The 12,997-nt window shown below is 33.5% G+C and overlaps 1 protein-coding gene across 2 annotated transcripts in view; it reads left to right on the top strand.

The window, feature by feature from the left end:
* SPAG6 (sperm associated antigen 6) overlaps window positions 1-12,997 on the top strand; it is a 49,272-nt gene that overhangs the window by 20,043 nt on the left and 16,232 nt on the right. For both annotated transcript variants that reach the window (XM_034402478.2, XM_034402477.3), the window contains exons 4-6: window positions 4,173-4,356; window positions 9,112-9,317; window positions 10,432-10,605. In XM_034402478.2, coding sequence (XP_034258369.1) covers window positions 4,173-4,356; window positions 9,112-9,317; window positions 10,432-10,605 — 564 coding nt within the window. The remainder of the gene's footprint in view (window positions 1-4,172; window positions 4,357-9,111; window positions 9,318-10,431; window positions 10,606-12,997) is intronic.

Genomic DNA, 12,997 nt, shown 5'->3' with positions numbered 1-12,997 from the left:
TTTCTTTCTTTCTTTCTGGAATACGTGCAGTCTATCATGCCGGGGGACAAAAGTTATGGTATTGTTTTTTTTCCTAAGATAACTTCCATCTAGCCACCAGTTCATTCATCAAATCTTCAGAAACCTTTTTGTACCACATTTGCAACACTCAGTATTCCCCCTCAGCCAGTCAGCCTATATTACTTCCAACTGACAAATGGAGAAATGCAAACATTGGCATCCAGATAACACCCATCTTTTGGGCCTTGTTATTACTTTGTTGATCTTATTTTTATGTTCAGGAAAAAAAGGATAATTTAAAAAAATAAAATGGTGGTATGGTGACTTCAGCAGAAAGAATTAAGCAGATGGAATGAAGTACGAGTACCTAACAATGGGAAACTGCCTGCCTTCCAGCTTCAGGATTAATTCTGCAAAATCTAGTTCCATATAGCAGAACTGCTAAAAAGTTCCATGATAAGACCATGGGAGCAGCTCCAAATCTTGATTGCATTTGCTTTCAGTAGAGAAGCATTGCTCCAAATGGAAGAATAACTTCTTTTTGGAATTAAGAATACAAAGAATTATGCCTTACTTGAATGCTATGAATCCTGTTCCTGCTACTATTTTTAGTACTCTTTGGTTTTGGTTTTATAATAATCTAGGTGTTTGATTTTGAGTTTTCCATCTCTGCATTTTCCTTTGTTTAAGAATTTTCATCCTTGTCCTGGGTTATTATAAAATTCTTAATTGCTGCCTTCAGTTTGCTATTTAGATTAGTGATTCTGTAGAATGATAATAACTAAGACTGAAAACACAAATTTAAGAATTCATGTTAAGCCAACTGCTCTTGTTCGGGTGGAAACAGTATTTGTATGAAAAAGATAGAATCTAGCAAAGGGATTTGTATGGGATTTGTCTTACTAAAGATAAATTTGTCTTACTAAAGATTAGAAATTAGAAACTGGGAAAATGTTGTTATGCATACTGTCATATGATATAAGTTACTATAATTACTATGTATATGTAAAGGTTAGAAGTTGAAAGACTACGACTATGTATGCTTGAATAGTAAAGGGTAAGAGATGATGGATAGATACATAACACTTCTCAATATGAGAATTGTTGTATTAGGGGTTAGAAAAAAAAGGTAGAAAGTAGAAACTGGGAAAACATTACTACTTTGTTTTCCCCAGAATAAGACATCCCCTGATAATAAGCCCAATCGGGCTTTTGAGCGCATGGTAATAAGGCCAAGCGCTTATTTCAGGGCTCAAAAAAATATAAGACAGCATCTTATTTTCGGGGAAACACGGTATACAATGTATATGTAAATCTTAGAAGTTGAACTATTATTATCATGTTTACCTAACCAGTATTATTATTGTTGTTGTTATTAGTATTTTGTATAAAGTAAAATGACCCAGACAATGTACTGTTCACTAAGCACTCATATATGTTAAAGAAAAAACTATAAATATATCATTAAAGAAAGAAAGAGCAGAAGACAAACAAAAATATATATGAAAGAATCAGGACTGGTTTGTATTCATCCCATTTGTTCTGAAGCATCTTAAGTATAAGTCACTATTTGTGTATTATATTTTAGACTTTAAATATTTTGAATAATAACAAATATGATATATTAGGAATTTAGCTTCTCATGCACCAGTGAAATGAATGGAGACCACATAGGCTAATATTTCAGATTTCACCCATTGATATTTCAAAAAAATATGACCACCTGCTTAAAACATAATTATCTGGAAGTAAGAATTTGCATGCTTTTTGCACACATATAAGCATATGTTATTATTGCTCTTTCAGCAGAAATTTATTATTTATTATTGTTCTTTCAGCAGAAATCAAATATAACTAAAATACAAATATTGTATTTTTTTGCTTCTAAGCCCCAGTTCTTTAAACCATTCCTTGAAGATTTTTCTATTATTGTTTGAAATTTAGATGCTTGTTTAGGTCAAATTTATGTCATGAACAAATGCTATTTCCTAGTTTCATTTTAACTGTTAACTGGATTATATTTTTTCCAAGACTGATACCTCTCAGTTGTGCAGTATTGAATTTCACCTGCATAATTCTCAGTCAGAATAATTTTTGGATTTGCTGACTGCAAGTTAGAAGACTTGGAGATTATTAAATTTGAGAGCAACTAGATCTGGAAAGACTAGTCAAGTGAATTCATTGTTATCTTTACCTTTTTAGTATAGATGCATTTTGGTGATTCAACATTTTTAATCTACCATGTACATTTCCAATCTAATGCAGAGATAGCTAAGCATATTTTTTGATTCACTTTTTTGTCCACTGGCCTATCCTTTTGCATGGTGAAGCTGATGCCTCCCCCCCTCCACATATACAGTTGCTTGCAAAAGTTAAGCAGCCCTAGTCAAATTATATATTTTAGTGGAACTTCAAATGAACAGAAGTTGGTACAAAGTTAAACACATCATCTCTCTGAAAATTCGAATGCATATTAACTATATGAGCTTCAGAATAAGAAAAAATGCATATACTATGGTAGATGGAGAAGTTTGAATACGCTTTTACTTACTCCACTGCAACTACTATGTTGGCAAAAACAAAACATCTAATTTTTTCCTTATAATCAGCTGGGAATTTTTCTATTCTTGCTTTGTAATATTTCCTTGCAGCATTCTTCTAGCCAGAAACCCTTCATCACATGAAAGGCAGACCTGTGATAATCTATGCTTTACTTCACATACTATAAATCCATTAGAAATTACTAAGGAAAATGTGATATGATCAAAGAAGATTCTCCTTGGATAAATTAATTGCAATGCTTAAACTATTGGCACATAAAAGCAAGAATGAAGGATGGGAAAAGTTTTACTTAGCTATTATGGGAAGCTAGATGATGTCCATCCATCACTTTTGAACACAAAAGTTGAAAAGATTCATTAAGACCATTGAACCAGCCCCTGCTCTATGCAGAATTCCAAATTAAAACAAGCACAACAAATTACTTTTTATTGATGCAGTGAATGAGACCCCTCTCTGGGTGATTGATTCTACTTTTCAACTCTTCTTACTATTAGGAAGTTTTTCCTAACATTTAACAGGATACTTTGTTTCTTCTGACAGAAGTGCATTATTTAAAATCATGCATTATTGGACGTTAGATAACAGGGATTGGTCTTTTGGCTGTTACCCCTCCAGATTTATTTTCCTACAATTCCTACAATTTTTCTTTGGAATACAGTCTCCTTTACCTTGATTATGATTGTTCCATTCTCTGAACTCAGATATAAATGCTGCAGGAGTAAGATTTCATTCCTAGTCTTGATAATTTCTCCTATATTATTACAAAGTATAGCTGCTCTTTTAAGAACATACATTGAGGAAAAAAGCTCCTATAATCTTAATATCTAATGTAAATGAGACAAAATACTTCTCTTTATTATTTTAGTATTTGTATACCAGGAAACGAAGACACTGATTCATGTATTAGTAACTTCATGTGTTTAATATTGAATTGCTGGGTTATATCATTCAATGTGGATCTGTCCTTTTGTACAGAAGCTACAGTTTATGCAAAATGTAGTGGCAAAATTATTCTGTAGTACATATCTATAATACCAGTTTTGAAATACTTGCTCTGGCAATTTACTGCCAAAGATTTAAGGCTTTGTTATTATACTATAAAAAATAACTTTGGATTCGGATTCCTGAGAGAGTGACATTATTTCATGGACATCTGCTTGATCATTACAAATATCAGAGGCCTTCCTGATTACATCTGTTCTGTAGACTTTTTTTTATATAGAAAGCCTTTTCTTATTGTTGTTGTGATTCATTCACTGGAACACTCTCCCCTTCAATAAAAAACCCTCTGCTGACTTTGCTGCTGTTTAGGCACATTATACAAAACATTTTTACTTAGTGAAAAATCAAAGGGTGATTTTTATGTTTGAATTGGATTTTTATATTTTGAGCTTACATTGTTTTCATGTCAAACGTATTTTTAATTTTATACACCATGGGGAAGCATTGCATAACAGGTGGCATATAGGTAGGTTAAATGAATTTATTTATTTTTCAAATTTGGATACTGCCCTTCTTATATAGAGATTTAGTTGATTTATTTCTTTCAGTCATAAGACTCCCTGGTTAAATAATTGCAATTTATTTTAATCTTTTTTCTACTTCTGTAGCGTTTTTATAAGAAAGCGGCCGCATTTGTATTACGTGCAGTTGGAAAGCATTCTCCTCAGCTTGCCCAGGCAATAGTGGATTGTGGAGCTCTGGATACACTGGTAATTTGCTTAGAAGATTTTGATCCTGGGGTGAAGGAAGCTGCATCCTGGGCCCTTGGTTATATAGCAAGACATAATTCAGGTAAGAGACTTCTTAACATTTTAGGATGCATCAAGTATTTACATTATGAAACTGAACACAGAAAAGATAATGGGTCTTGCCGCCTATATGAGCAAATAGACATGGATAGCATGTATCAGATTTTAAAAAAGCAAATGGAATATAATGACTGTGTAGGAAGATGTGATTGGTTCAAATTTAGCCTCTTTCTAAAAAGGAGAATAATGCTGCTAGCTTTACAATATTGTTGTAAAAACTGCTAGAAAAATATATTGTAAAAGTGGCATGAAATAATGTTGGATTACTGGCAAAATTAAAAAATATGCAGTTGAAATTTCACCTTTTCTTCTGTTCCTCTTGTATGTAATGTTCATACATTTTACTTTCTGTAAACAAAGATTTAAGAATGAGAATGGAACTGCCTCTCCTTTTTGTAATTCTAGCATCAATATAAATGCTAATTAGGATTATAATTTCTTGACCAGTACTGCTGTAATGTAGACATTAAAATAACTGGTTGATTTTTAAGGGAGGAGTAACTATGTATTTTTATTCTGCATTTCAATTTACAGCACAATTCCTAACTGTTACCAAATATTCTTAAGGAAAACATTGCCAGGAGACTTAGATTAGTCTATTTAATACTTCTAATTTTCTTGTTAAGTGTATTTATGCACTTAGAAACCAGGAAGGGTAATATAATTTGGGAAAAAGGGGTACATTTTAAATAATACTTTTCAACTCTTCTATATTATTAATGACAAGCTTTTATTTGAAAAAAATATTTAAACAAACTAGTGACAAATCAATGAGTTTCTTTTTGAAAAAAAAGAAGGGAATTTATTTAGGACAAATAAAATATTGATTTACAGAACCCCCCAAAGAGATATGGAATAGATTTCTATCTTGTACATCATTCTAGTTTATAAATGGCAAAGACTGGAAGACAGAGTAAAATACTTGTTACAATGAATTTGTAAATTACCAGAACATGCTTCTAGAGAGAAATGTTTCTTCTCCCATCATGAAGCAATTGTAGATTCAGACACGCAGAGAACCTGTGACCATGGAAACAGTAATACAAAGTGCACAAAATTGACCACACAGCAGATCAGAGGAATACTTCCTCTCCCTATCACAATAGTCCTTGATTTTGAATTATATCAAAAGGGGCATAGGAAATCACTAAACATTTCCTTGAAGTGTCCCAATTAACAATGGACAGTTAGTGTGCAGATGACACAGGTAACTAATAAAGAAGCTAACTGAAAGCTAATCAGCACAGCTACTAGCACTGTTAACTTCTTAGGGAATAAGGCACATCTTGAAGTTCAAAGGAAGACAGCCACCATGGGGGTTAAATAGTTTCCATATACATGGATTCTAGGCCAACTGAGTAATTCCTAACTCCTCGACCTATCTGATCTTGATTTAGCAGGCAATATGGAAACTGAATTGAAGAGGGCCATATAAATAAAACAAGGCAGGATACATTAACAATATGTTACCGTGTGTTCCCAGTCTTTAATCAAGGCTATAAATCATCCTGGAACAAAAGTCACAATAGGTGATTCAGAGATTGAAGATGGGCAAATTAATGTTAGGGAAGGAAAAAAAAACAGATTTCTTATTCTCACCACTTTGAAGCTTTTAATGTTCTTTTATATTTATTTATTTATTTATTTATTTATTTATTTATTTATTTATTTATTAGTTCGATTTATATGCCGCCCTTCTCCAGAGACTCAGGGTGGCTTACAATGCTTTTTAATGCTTTTTAATGTCTAATGACCTGTGATATATTAAAATTATAATGAATGGGTGAAACTAAGATTTTTGAGGAATAGGAGTTATAAAATATTTTAAGGTGTGTTAGATTTATTCTAGTATTTGTGCTTTTTTATTTGCTATTATTTGTGTTTTGGTGATTTGCTATTGCAAAATCTAGGGACTACAAAAACAGAATCAGTTTAAGAAACCAGAGATAGACTTTACTATGCAGTCTCGTCCAATCATATGTTCTAATATCAGAAGACTTAATTTGCAGGTGGAGGAGGATGTCATTCCCTGATTTAAGCATTACAAAATAGAAAGTGGAATTCTAGGGAATGAAAAAGGAAAAGTTCTTTTCTTATTTTTCTTCCATATAGACATTTCTGTATAGGGAGGCTAATTTAACCACTTATGGCAAATATATCTTAAGTGTAACATCTTTCTAGGATTTTTTACTATAAAATGTTAGCTCTTTGGTATGCCAATTTTCCTTCTCCCCTCCTTAAAACTTCAGTTTATTTTATGTTCCTCCGCACACACTGCATTTTGTATCTCCCTAATGTTTACTGTTCTTGAAAGCTAGTTGATTTTTGTTTTTTGATATTTCATGGGGGGTTTGCTCTCTTACTGTAGCAATAAAAATAGTTTTCCATATCAAATTAGTTTAGTACATAAATTAACAATCATAATATTGAATGATTCTACATTTCAAAATCCATAGGCATTTGGCTACCCCAATTCATTGTTAGAGGAAATGGTAGAAACTAATTTTAATATATATGTTTCTAGCACTTCATTTTGCACAGGTTGTCCATCTGCTCCCTTTATTTAAAATTGTTCTTTATGTGGAAGCCTTCTGTGCCTTTCCTCCAATCAAGAATTAATTCCCACTGCTAGATTCTTTTCCCCTTTTTTAAAGGTAAAAAGCAAAATAATCTTTTGCTTGGGACAATTGGGGTAGAAAAAGAAGAACTCTTTCTGCAATGTGATAAGCAAATGTGAATAAACACTATAGTCTTTTTTTAAAATGAGAAATGAACATTTATATTTGTTATTTTGGCAATTTCATTGCTGTATAGATTTGAGAAAGTAAAAGTATCATTTAGTCCCACCATGTTTTTTAAACATTTTATTTCTCATTGTAATTAGACATCATGTTAATCATATTTTTATTCAAAAACCAACTTGAATACATGGAAAGAGGAGATCTAAAGAACTCTTAAAATGTTACTATAAGTTTTTTTTTTTTTTTTTAAAAACAGCAATTAATCTCTCTGAAGTTCTTAAAGCAGATTCTATGGCCAATTAGTTTATGATCTTTTAGATTTAAAAAAAAGATTTTTCAACCTTTTTATAGTAGTATAGTTACTTTACAGTTATAATTTTCTTTTCTGTTTAAAATATGAGATTAGTTGCTAAGAACTTGTGTGTGGGGGGGGAGCTTTTATTAAAATGGCTTTACTTTTTTGCTGAAATTTCTTTCAGCCCATTGGATAGTTTTTCAGTATTAACTTTTAAAATGGATTATAAAAGGAATTTTGGATACATTTCCTGTTAATGAGGCTTATACATTAAATAAATTATGTGCCTATTGCTATATCAGGTATATTTACCAAGGGGAAATACTTTATAAACACACATCTGCAGTACACAAATAGCTTTTATGACAAATAGCATAATATTTAGATATGTGATAGAGTTTCATATTGTAGGGTGAAGTTGTAAATGGAGCAGAAGTTTAGATCATGACAAAAATGTATTACAACATAACAATATTTATAAATATAATATCAACATTTGGATTTCAATTATATAAGTTAAGGAGCAAATTTTATCATAGGTAAAAAGTTTTTTTTACCTTAGCACGCTGTATGAAGATTAATAAATATATACAATATAGTACCTGAGTTAGTAGGTAAATGGAGAAACAGTTTGTGGGCATTACCCCCCCCCCCACTTAAGAAAATTCTGCAGAAAGCTTTGATTGATGAACTGTAAATGCAAAATCAAAGTTGGGCCCTTGAATTACGAGAGCTATTTGTTGCCATGGCAATGCAAGGCAGGTTAAATGTTAAAGATAAGAGACTATGTGCATAACAAGAGGAAGACCTAACAAAACCTTATTTAAGAACCTATAATAGCCCATTTGAAATTAATTTGTGCTCATTTTTCATCATCATCTGCAAAAATAGCCCATGCCCTAATCCTTGTGTTTGCTATCCAGTAATTTTTTTATTTTACTACTGAAGTTTAATGATAAATATGTTGGAAGAAGGATAATGAATATTTAGTATAATAGAGTCTATATCAATTATTGTGGATTTTTAAGACACAATTAACTGGCCATGGTGGCTTAATGTATCTGTATGTTGCAATGATTTAATGTAGGAAAAGACCTAGTTTACTGATAAAAAGGTACTATTAAAATGTATGTTGGTGTTCAGAATTAGCAAGTTATGTCTTTGAATTAATGGTGATAATGTCATTTTTAATGAAATTAAAAATCAGTGTAATTTAGGCCTGTTATTTTCTATTTCTTGTATGAATAGGGCAAAGAATCTGTAGTCTAAATCAGATTTGTGGGAGAAGGGGACACATTTAGGTATTTTGGCTTTTCTTTATTGTTAGCAGTGCAAAAGCTGCTTGCTTATTGATCAGTACATAACAGCTGGAGCTTAAACAGCTGACATCTGCTTACTTTTTTTAAATGCACACATGTGTGCACATACACAGGGTAGCAAGCCATTTCAGTCTAATATACCTCAAATGTATACACGTAAATGGAGGTCCATCTATTGACCTGTATTCTTTTCAGCTGAGGACTGGTCTACATGGTTTATAAAACTTGAAGAGCTGATTTGAAATGCAGATGTCCAGAGACTAGAGTCCACCCTCCCTTCTCTCTCTCTCTCTCTCTCTCCTGCTGTATCTGTCAAGGTGAAAAATGGCTTGTACAAGGGTCAGTCACCCATATTCGCTTAATTACTTTCATTGGACCAACAGAACTGTCACAGGCTGTGGTGGATGCTGGAGCTATTCCTCTCTTAGTCCTATGTATCCAAGAGCCAGAGATTGCTTTGAGAAGGATTGCTGCTTCAGCACTGAGTGATGTTTCAAAGCATTCTCCAGAGTTAGCACAGACTGTCGTTGATGCTGGGGCCATTGCTCACTTGGCACAGATGATCCTCAATCCTGATGCCAAATTAAAGGTATTTCTCAAACTAATTTTCCTCTTTTCCAACTGAGAATGTGATTCTATATTGGAAAAATTGTATTAATCCTCAATGAATCTTTTTTCAAAAATATGCAATGCTAAATTGGAATGGTAACAAAGGGGAGATCTGATTGCTTGATGTGATTGTTATAGTATTTATGGGATAATAGTAGCTGGTGGATAAGAAACAGGGCATTTAATATGGCGGTTATTTGGTTTCTCAGCAATGAGAGACAGTTTTGTAGCAGATCTTCAAGAGCTTTTCTGAATTCTACAAAATTTGTTTGTTCTAATGAATTCAGTATGTGTAATTTATAAAGTGTTGAACATTTTTTGCCATTTTGCTTTTAAAATGACAATGCTATACTCTACAACATTTTGTTTTGGACACTCAATTTATTTCAGTGACATGCACCTTTGAATAAGTCAGGTAAGTGTCATACAGTAGGTACAAGCCTCTAGATTTTTTTAATATGCTCTGGGGGCACCTTTAGTTTATAGAAAATTATACACAATAACAGTGGTTAGTATCTAAAATTATATAAATTCTGTTTGTCCTGTGTACACTGGTAGTTTTCTTTGGGCAGGGGTGTGTGTGCTGTTAACATTCAGTTATTTTTTTTCCACAAAAAGCAACAGGTTTATAAAATATTTATTTCAAACATTGTAAGCTAACTAGCAATAGCTGATGATGAGCTGTATGATCTGTCCTAATAAAAAGAAACAATGTTTTAATGTGTATGGATTTTAAAAGAAAGCAATAAATAGCATGTGTTGGCTTCTGTTTTGAATTGCTAGAAAACTAATTATAGTTTATTTCTTTAAAAGAATTATGTAGCTGTCCATGTATGTTCTATAAAAAATAAAAAAAAACCATAAAAATAGTTAAAAATAGGTTCACTTAATTAAGAAAAGTTTTCTGCCAGGTGAATATATATATTTCCTATTGGAAATTATGTTTTTATTTTTATCATTTTTTTTTGTTTTGAAATTATATATTTTGATGGGCTTATGCCTTCACAGTTTGAAAGGGAGTTTTCTGCCTCCTTTTGATTGCTTTGTCTGTATACCCAATAACCATTTATAAAACACTCATTCCTGTTTACCAGCGTCAAGTGCTGTCAGCTCTTAGCCAGATAGCAAAGCACTCTGTAGATCTGGCAGAAATGGTGGTTGAAGCAGAAATTTTTCCTGTTGTACTCACGTGCTTGAAGGATTCTGATGAATATGTCAAGAAAAATGCTGCAACTCTAATTAGAGAGATAGCAAGACATACTCCTGAGGTAAACCATGTGAATATAAACAAGGTCATGATGTATGTAAGTGAATGTTTAAATGTGTGGGCATGCCCATGAGTATATAAGCACATATCTACAAATGACAGATATAGATATGCACAAGACCTTCAGAATTGTTCTATAATTATGCAAAGCCTCTATTGTTTTTGGTATAAATAAAAAAGAAATGTTTGTTGCTGTTTTGGAGCATACATATACATAAAAAATACAAATACGTAAAAAAAAAATCAAAATTGGCAAGTTCAGCTTTTTATTGGTGAATATTAATTAATGTCAGATATATTTAATGGTTCAGCCATATGGGATGATCTATACAAAGTAATAATGAAGTATAAAGCATCCCTAGGCTGCAATTCAGTGAACAAAATGAAGAGATTCCTGTATATTTAACAGGATGGGTTGTTCTTCTAGGTGGATTTCTCTTGAACAGGGCAAAAACAATGGATTTTTAAAAGGAATTGCCTTAGTAAGATGGTGATTGTTGGGTTGTCTTGAAAATGCCTCCTGTGATTTGAATCAGAAATCTTTAAATAATGCCATACTGCTGAGCAGATCCAAATAGGGGATAACCTATGGACTGTGAGGATTGGCAAAATAGGAAGTAGTAGAAAGAAGATTGACAAAGGAGAAATTATTAGAAATTATTAGAAGAAATTATTATACATTTTCACAAAATGTATTTTAATAAATTATGCATCCCATAACTATTTCTTGCCAACTCTGAAATAACTGGTTTCCTGGTCTCAGTAAATCAGAAGATACTTTACCCTACAAACCTTTAATAGTTTGCGAGGCAGAGGTTCCTAGGAAATAACCACAGAAATAACCAACTGAGCCCAAGGGCTTATATTGGGTTAAAAGAATGAAGTGTATTGAGGAGTATAAATGCTCCCCTCCCCCTTTGGGGGATTCGGGGATACTTAACAGCTCACCGGGATCTCATTATAAGGAGCTTTTTATTAATTTAAGACACAAAGTCTCGCACCGAAATTCAATATCCTCATTAACTCAGGTACTTCAGGGCTTGAGGGAAAGGTCCCCTACCCCTTGCCGCCCCGTGCTCTGGAGGAGATATTGCGAGTCGAATGGGAATGAAAGGCGAAGGAGGTAGAAAGATTTGGGGAATCGCCGCTGCCGTCTAAACTTCCTTTGTGCCACAGAGCCCGGACTCCGCAGGAGTCCTCGCTGTGCGTCTAAAAGCCCTGGCATTTGAAACTGCGGTAGTGGGGGAAGGGGCTGGCTGAATTGCAGTCTTGCTCGTTCTGGCCGTGGGTTTCGATGCCAGACTTTTTCGCTCTCCCGGGCCCTCTGTTGGGAGGGGCTATTTTGATCTGGAGGAATCCTGTTGCTAACTTGCTTGTCAAATGATCGCCGCTCGCATTTGGCAGGCATCCTAAAGCCAGTTAGCTGGCGAAACCTCTGTCACGCGCAGCATAAGTTGCCCAGTTCTGCAGTGACTGACTTGTCAACTGTTTCTGGAAAGTGGAGAGATGTCACTACAAAGACAGCTAATTGATAAGAATTATGAAATATTCAGACCATAATATAGCCCTCAAGATGTAGCCAGAATATTTGTTTGGCTGGTTGATGTTTAGCCTAGAAAATAGCCATTATTTTTAAATGCCGAATAAATCATTCCAATAATATATATTCACTGGACTATAAAAAATAAGAACAGTCAAAGTGACACTGATCAAATTTGTACTAAAAGGCTTTTACTACAAGGCTTGAGGATTTTTTTAAAAACAAAGTTTAATGCCAAAACCATCTTGACAGACCACAGGTCTTGAGACCAGCATCTGGCACAGTCGGATGTATTCTAGAACATTCCTCATTGCTAATGATGCTCCATGTTGTTTAAACAAACAGCCACACTCTGAAGATAATTGCTTGATATTTGGATGCAGCTGCCTTTTTTATTTTTACCAAATGCCTTGAATCCCACTCCTTGACTGGTATTCCACTTAAGAATGTTGAGCTATGCATCATTGCCCACTTCTGCTTCTTCTTTTGTGGTGATCCTGCATATTCTATACTAATAAACTTGCCCCAGGGTGAGGGGATAAGGGAAGGGGCTACCCTAGAGAGAGAAGTCTAAATTACAGCCTTATCCTCAAGAAGGCCTTTTCCTCTGACATCTTGTAATCCAGAAACAGGCCTCTGATGAGGTCTTTAGTTTACAGATTGACATGCTTAGAGATGTATACTGGTACTAGCACTAGAAAATGGTGCCTATATAAATATATTCTCAGAGCATTAACATGCAATGTTGAACACTACATATATTTCCAAAAATAGAGCAGAGATGCTTTCCTCCATGCTATAATATATACACACAATGGGACTTATGTGCAATATCATATTAAGCATTTTATAC

The sequence above is a fragment of the Pantherophis guttatus genome, chromosome 4 (assembly GCF_059756535.1).
Source record: "Pantherophis guttatus breed Tessera chromosome 4, ASM5975653v1, whole genome shotgun sequence".
Lineage (NCBI taxonomy): Eukaryota > Metazoa > Chordata > Lepidosauria > Squamata > Colubridae > Pantherophis > Pantherophis guttatus.
Note: the sequence above shows the minus strand (reverse complement) of the source record. Positions and strands in the feature narration are given on the sequence as shown.